The sequence below is a fragment of the Hevea brasiliensis genome, chromosome 17, assembly GCF_030052815.1.
Source record: "Hevea brasiliensis isolate MT/VB/25A 57/8 chromosome 17, ASM3005281v1, whole genome shotgun sequence".
Taxonomy (NCBI): domain Eukaryota; kingdom Viridiplantae; phylum Streptophyta; class Magnoliopsida; order Malpighiales; family Euphorbiaceae; genus Hevea; species Hevea brasiliensis.
This window is the reverse complement of record NC_079509.1, coordinates 50,134,664-50,142,595: the sequence shown is the minus strand read 5'-3', so window position 1 is coordinate 50,142,595 and position 7,932 is coordinate 50,134,664. Positions and strand designations below refer to the sequence as shown.

General features: G+C 33.5%; 1 protein-coding gene across 1 annotated transcript; it reads left to right on the top strand.

Moving 5' to 3' along the window:
- The first annotated feature begins 1,319 nt into the window (after positions 1-1,319).
- Positions 1,320-7,667, top strand: LOC110658158 (RNA polymerase sigma factor sigB). The gene is given in 8 exon segments (XM_021815654.2): positions 1,320-1,646; positions 3,366-3,547; positions 4,057-4,665; positions 5,120-5,350; positions 6,627-6,767; positions 6,884-7,084; positions 7,187-7,374; positions 7,376-7,667. Coding segments are annotated over 8 exon segments (1,740 nt in total). The 5' UTR covers positions 1,320-1,549; the 3' UTR covers positions 7,467-7,667.
- The last annotated feature ends 265 nt before the right edge of the window (positions 7,668-7,932 follow it).

The following is a 7,932-nucleotide window of genomic DNA, read 5'->3' as shown; positions in this document are numbered from 1 at the left end:
CGAACTTATATGGGAAGGGTTTGGCTTGGGGTTCAGTGTCTCATTTACCGAATTAAAATTAATAATATTTAATATTTTTGCCCTAAAAATATATTATAATATGGCAATTTTAAGAATTCTTGCTTTTTTTAAAATTTCTCCTTGATCTAAATTTTTATATATTGAATATATTAATTTTTTTAGACCATTTATTTTATGAGGGTAGGAAAAATTAAATATAATACACCAGATAGTGAGATCTTATGGTTCTTTAATGTTTCTATACAAATGTTTATACTAGGAACTTTAAATGTTTTCAATTATTAAAATTAATAAAATATTTTAAAAAATAAAATAAAATAAATAATCTTTTTCATCATTTTCAAAAATTATTTTTTTAATAAAAAAATATTTTTCATTAATATATTTTTTAAATATTTCAAACATTAAAAAAATATAAAAAATATTTTCTGTAAATTTTATTTTACAATTTAAAAAAAATATTTTATTATATAAAATTTATTAATTAAATTAAGTTTAATTATGGCTGAAATATTAGTTTCTAAAAGGGAGAAATTAAATCTTTTTATCATATGTGTGATATTTAGAGGCTTTGTTCCTTGTCCTTGCTTCATATTAAATTCAAATAAGTTTTAGAAAAATCGTATTTGTATTTATAATTTTTAAAATAAATTGTTTTTAAAATTTTGTTTATTTATCATATTTTAAATGAAATAATGTTTTAACATTTTCCCTTTTAATTAAAAATTTTATAATATATATTAAAGTAAAAATTCTGGATAAATATATTATATTTTAACATAAAAACTAAAGCATAGTAAACTTTTAAAAATTTAGAGATGATTTTATGTGTTTTACAAAATTTTGGCTGCAATATAAATTCTTTTCTCGGTATTAAAGAATTTTTTTTTATAAATTTTCTTATTTTTGTATTATATCACAAGCATTTAAAAAAATTAGATGAAACGTTAATTAAAAAATAAAAAATAAAAAATAAAATATTAAATATCAACAATAATGAAATTAAAAAATAAAAATATTTATAATAACATAATTTATGACCGAGTTAATAATTTATTTTAACAGGTGTTAAGATATTGTTACGATCAAAATTAAAAAATAATAAAATAATTATTAAAAAAATTCAATTTAACCCATATTTTTAACTTTTTATTTAATTTAATTTAAAAATTTCAAGTTAAATTTTGCTCATATTTTCTAAAATAAATAATCTTTTTAACAATTAAAGAAAAAAAATATTTTTTTTTCCTACATATTTTGCTTGGGGAAATATAAAAGAGACTAGTTGTCCCCTTCTCATCCGCAGGCAGGCAGGCCTCGCTCCCCTTATCCGTTTATATCACCACAATACCAGCGATTAGCATAGCGCCTCTCTCTTTCTTTTTATCTATCTATCTCTTTGAAGTCTTTGAAGCTTTGAACTTTCAGTGTCTTCCATAACTGATATGGCCCTTTTATGGATTTTAGAGTTTATAGAGTGATTTGAATGAAAAAGAAACAAATAGTTCAGTAGCACAAGAAGTGGAGTATGTCTTGTCTTCTGCCGCAGTTTAAGTGCCAACCAGACACTCTCTCTATCCATTTCAAAACTCACTACATTCAAAGTTCCAACTTTAGCCAATCTCGTGAGTTGCTCTCTCTCTCTCTCAATTTTCCATTATTACATTACTAATGTCTTTAATTCAACCTGAGCTAAAATGGGCGTGTATTGGTTTTGTGATTTTTTTTCTTTTCTTGGTTGACATTCAATCACAAATGCCTTTGTTTGAACTTAAATTGAACTGGGTGTGCTTCGTGGTTTTTTTTTTTCGTTTTTTTTACTTCCAATCTCAAATGTGAAATGCCTTTGTTTCAACCAAAACTAAAATGGGTTGTTTTGGTTTTGCATATCTTGAATGCAGTTAACTCATAGACGTCGTCCTTTCAATGAGAAATAGAATACTTGTGTCCTTGTGTTTATGGGTTGATATCCAATCGCAAATGCTTTGCTTCATCCGAACTAAAGTGGTGTACTTTGGTTGGTGTTTTTGGATGCTATTCATTTCCAGAATTCCTCATTTCAACAAGAATCGAGATCGATAAATTTTGATTATGTGTATTATCTGAATGGCACTCTCTCGCATGCCTTTGTTTGAACCAGCTCTGAAATGGGTGTCTAGTATTGTGAGAGTTATTTGAGTTCTGCGGATCCTTCACTATTCTCATCGTTATTCAACTGATCTCCATGTGTGTATGTGTGTAATTTATTTAAATTATGCCTGATGCAAGAGGGAGTTCTCTCATATTCTGTTATTCTCTTCTAAACTGCATAATGAGGCACTGTGGCTTGTAAAAAGTTGTAAATAATGGTATGTGACTTGTTAAAATTTATAGTTGATAGTAGTATATTGGGAGCATTATTATTCATTGAGTTTACTGTACTTCACTAGACAACTCAAAATTCAGTTTTTTCAACTACATCAAACTATCTTTCTAGTTGTTGAAGAGTTTATCGGCACTCAATTGTGGTATTAGTTGTTGCTTCATTCAACAGATGTATGGTTAACAATAGGGCAGGCATATGCTTGGACATTGGTGTGTGTAGATTGTCAAGGATATGTGTGAGCAGCACTTTTTACTCTCCATGAGCCAGTTTTACTATTCTAGTATTCTTCTAGTAAAAATCACACTAATTCTTAAATCAGGGATGGGCTAGCAGCCACTGGAATAGCAAATAGGCAACTTTATCGGCACTTTTTTTGTGAAACCACCAGATATTGTCTCATTTCTATTGCAAGTGTCACAAAATTCAAATCATCTGGACTTCCCTTCTTTTCTCAAAATGTGCTCCTTCATAATGGTTGCATCTTTCTCCAATTGGGAAACCTCTTGTTTTGGGCTGAAATCAGTTGATTCATGCAATTGACCACTTTTTATGAAGGTTAACCAAATTTATCAGGTTATGAAGAATGGTAAAAATTGGATTAAATCATTCACGATAGTTAAACATTTGTCTATAAGTTCTTAGAAAGAAATAACCTGCTTACTGGATAATTTCCATTCTAGCTTTTTGCAAGTATTGTTTGCATGCAGGTGGTATCAATAAATGATAGTGGTTAAGGCACCTAAGCGCTTCCTTGGCATCCACATCCCTGCTTATAGTTTGGTTATTATATTTTTGTGGAAGATTAATATCAAGATCTGCTTTTAAGCTGCATAAAATTTTGAAATATCTGCATTGAAAGCATAATTATTGAATGGAGTTCAGTTATTACTGAGGCTTTACTGGTTGTGATGTTGTTTAGGATGTAGAGTCATACATCTTTTGAGCATTATCTTTACTGTGATTGCTTTGTTCAAATCAGCAGCAAGGAATAGAGAGTCAATCTGTTTCCGAGCACAATGCATTTTATCCACCACATCACGAACATCCAGTGCGGTGCTTGATCTGGAGAAGCTGAGATTACCTTCTTTTGAATCGCATTCAGATTCAGTTGCTGCAAACTGTCCATGGACATATGTAGGGGCAATTGGTCCTCCCAAAGAGGTGAGACTTGTTGATATTAGCATAAGTACAGGCTAAATCTTGTAGAGGAAAAATGGGAACATTTGTTGGCCCTGTTCATCATTTACTCTTCTGCCATAAACCTACGTTAGTCATATGTGCAGCATGCTTCTAAACAATGTCTTTTTTGTTTACCATTGCATAAAGTTTTCATTTTCATTAAGTAAAGGGATCTTCAATCATTTTGCCTTAATATTTGTATTCAAATTGAAGCACATGATCATCTGATAGCAGTGAGATGCTTATATCCTCCCATTCTTTTGTTGCATGCTGATAGTCAGATTCTCAAATTGTGCTTATTTTTATATTGTTCTTTCCAAAGCTGTTGATGATCTCCTTTTCTGGTTTATCTCGTAGAAAATCTTCTTGAAAGGTTTTGGAACTATATGTTAATTTCTAGATATTTGCTGTGGGCATTGTATTTCCGATGAAGTCTAATTGATGTGTATGACAAGGTTGTTATCATTTATTGTTTTTGTATATGTGTGCAGGCAACCTTTGGATCGACTCTAGCTACAGAAACACTTATTACAAGTGATGAGGCTGTAATTGCTGCAGCTGCTGCTGAAGCAGTTGCTCTTGCAAAAGCTGCTGTCAAGTGTGCAAAGGATGCAGCCCTTCTGGTTAAAAGTTTCCCTTGTGCAGAAACTGAAAGTAAACTTGCAACTCTTCCATCCACAGCTGATGCCTTTTCACCTAGATGGCCTCAGTTTACAGAAACAGAACGAGCTTGTATTCTAGGAGATTCTGTGGCAGCTGAAACTGGACAAAGAGAAGAATATTCCATGCAATTTCCCATCAAAGAATCCGATGATTTAGAGCCAACTCATGAAGAGATTGAACTTTTGCAGAAACAACTTTCAGAGGGTATTGCTGTGAGATCAAGGCGCCAAACAGAAAGAAAAGCGAGACGAGCAAGAGCAGCTCAAAAGGCTGCAGCAAATGTCATGTCTGTGAAGTCTGGTTCTACCAGCAAGAAAAAGCGCGCTTCTTTGCAAGATGTGGACTACTCTGATCCATTGCGTTACTTGAGAGGAACGACAAGCACTTCCAGGCTTCTAACTGCTTCTGAAGAATTGGAATTGTCTGAAGGAATACAGGTGTGACTATAAAGCTTGTGATATGCATCATAAAATCATCCCTACAATTGGTTTGCTTCCAATGGTTTTAAAGACCATGTTACACGTAGCTTTGAGTAGCTGATATTTGCTAAAGGTACAAGAATTTTTCATTGAGAGGAGATCACAAGTGCTAGATGTGCAACAGGGAGGATATTGATTGCTTAAATGCTTCTTTAGACCATCAGCAAATTAAAGATATTGTGCAAGTTAAAAACATATGACTAGAAATATGTCATGCCATCATCCAGAGGATAAGGTTTCTAGAATAGGACTACTTTATTCTTCTAATTCTTTTTTCTCCCTCTTCTGGAAGGCTTCATAATTTTCACTTTTATTTAAAAGTTTTGTATCAGGTTTTCTATTTTTTTTTTTTCAAATTTCTATTCAATTTTCCCGGATTTCTAATATCTTCTCATTTCATAATGTAATTCAGGACCTACTGAAACTTGAAGGGCTCCAGGAGGAGCTTGCAGAGCGGTGTGGAGGTGAGCCCACCTTTGCACAGTGGGCTGCTGCTGCAGGAGTAGATCAGAAAACATTAAGGAAGCGCTTAAACCATGGTATATTTTGCAAAGACAAAATGATTAAATCCAACATACGGCTTGTTATTTCAATTGCAAAAAATTATCAGGGAGCTGGGATGAATCTCCAAGATCTTGTTCAGGTATGTACTATATACTGCTTTGTTTGCAGCCAAGCAAGTTGACATGATTTTTCAAAATTAAATTTATGAGGAAAGGGAGAGAAAGAATAGAAAAAACTTTTATTAAATCTGTTTGCAACCGATTTAGTGAGGAGGTTTTGGATTTGGCAACCGAAATGAGGAGGGAAAAAACATTCTGGATTTTGCTATGGCATACGACCTAATATTAGCAAATACCTATTTTATAAAAAGTGAGTCACATTTAGTGACTTTCAAAAGTTGGCAATATAGAAGCCAAATTGACTTCCTCTTAACCAGGAAGACAAATAGAGTTCTATGCAAGGATTATAAGGTCATTCCGGGAGAGGCTTTTACAAGTCAACATCGGTTAGTGGTCTTGGATGTCAAGTTTAGGAACAATTCAAGTAAGGTTAGAAGAAATAGTATAGCTTGAACAAAGTGACGGGAGTTCAAAGGAGTAAAGCAAGTGCAATTCAAAAATAAGCTTCTCGAGTTTGAAGCATAGAAGCTGGATATGGAGGCCAATGATATGTGGATACAGATGACATCAAAGATTAGAGAAGTAGCTAGAAAAGTACTTGAAGAGTCTAGAGAACATGGACCACTCTCAAAAGAGAGATGGTGGTAGAATGAGGAAGTATAAAAGGCAGTGAAGAGAAAGAGAAAATGGTATAAGAAATTATCAAAGTGTGATGATAATGAGGCATATGAAGGAGACGTGCCACTGGAGTTTTATGTAATCGCAAGATTCTCAATAAGTTGAAAGAAAAATTTTACCGTACAGCCATACGACTGGCCATATTATATGATAGTGAGTGTTGAGCACTGAAATAGTCGAATGTGTCTAAGATAAGAGTTGCAGAGATGAGAATGTTAGGGTGGATAAGTGGCCATATTAGACCAGATAAAGTGCGTAATGAGAGTATTAGAGAAAAGGTAGGAGTGGTACCAATTGAGGATAAGTTGAAAAAAGGGAGATTGAGGTGGTTTAGTCATGTGAAGTGTAGGCATACAGAGGCTCCAGTTAGACAAGTAGAACACATTAGGGTAGAGGATAGAAAGAAAAGAAGGGGTAGACCTAACTGACTTGGATAAGAGTAGTACAACATGACCTAGAAGCATTACACATTTCCGAGGATTTAACCCAAAATCGTTTAGAGTTGAGAAACAGAATCCATATAGCCGACCTCAAATTTTTGGAATAAAGGCTTAGTTGAGTTGAGTTGAGTTGTTTGCTTTAATATTTTGGCATCTGAAATTTAATTTTGACTCACAGGAAGGATGCCGGGGTCTTGTAAAAGGTGCAGAGAAGTTTGATGCTTCAAAAGGTTTCAAATTCTCAACCTATGCTCATTGGTGGATTAAACAGGCAGTCCGCAAGTCTCTCTCTGATCAATCAAGGACAATACGCTTACCGGTAATTTCTTTAATATCCTGTTGTTTTTCATCTGGCTAAACTAAATTGTCTTCTGCCAGTACCATCTAAATGCATCATGTTTGAGCCTTTTTGTTTGCAATGTTTTGGATTTACAGTTTCACATGGTGGAAGCAACTTACAGAGTGAAGGAGGCTAGAAAGCAATTATACAGTGAAAATGGAAGACATCCTGATGATGAAGAAGTTGCCGAGGCAGCTGGGCTTTCAATGAAAAGGCTTAGTGCTGTACTACTCACTCCAAAAGCTCCAAGGTCCCTTGACCAGAAGATTGGGATTAACATGGATCTCAAACCTTCGGTCAGTCTTATTCCCTTTTATTATGCATTTTTCGTGTCAGAAACTTAATTGCATCTTCGACTATAATAGTTTTGCTTAACAGTTTGTTCATCTTATTTCCAGGAAGTAATTGCTGATCCCGATGCAGAAACAGCGGAAGATCAACTAATGAAGCAATTTATGAAGAAGGACTTGGAGAAGGTGCTGGACAGTCTCAATCCAAGAGAGAATCAGGTCATCCAATGGAGATTTGGATTGGAGGATGGGAGGATGAAAACATTGCAAGAGATTGGAGAGATGTTGGGTGTGAGCAGAGAGAATTCGGCAACTGGACTCGAGTGCATTTCGAAAACTAACGAATAAGAAGAGGGTCAAACAATTGATGCAGTATTTAGTTTCATAAGCTAAGTTATCTGGGAACTATATTGCTGAAGATCCAGCTACCTATGCCTGAGGCTGTTATGTTTCATCTGTATTTATTTCTTCATTTTTCTTTTTCCAGCAATTGAAGTGTCTATTCTGTATTCTTCTTCAGAATTTTAGAGAAGAATAGTTGTGCATAGGAACAAAATTTTTGAATTAAGCATTTTTCCCATTTTCTCAAGTACCAAAGCAATTGAATTGAGCATTGTCAAGGATTAACTTCAGTTAGTTTCTGAAAGTAGCAGTCTTCCAAAATCCCTCCACTTCCATTTTTCGAATCACATGCATTAAACACAAGCTGTACTTGAATTTTACACTTTCAAAGTCTCTCTTAGTTTGAAATTTTTATCAATCAATTTCAGTAATCAATTTCAGTATTGCTGTGTTAAAATTTGTTAAATTTATTAATTTTTTATAAAATAAAAAAAGAACAGTGTAATCTTTTT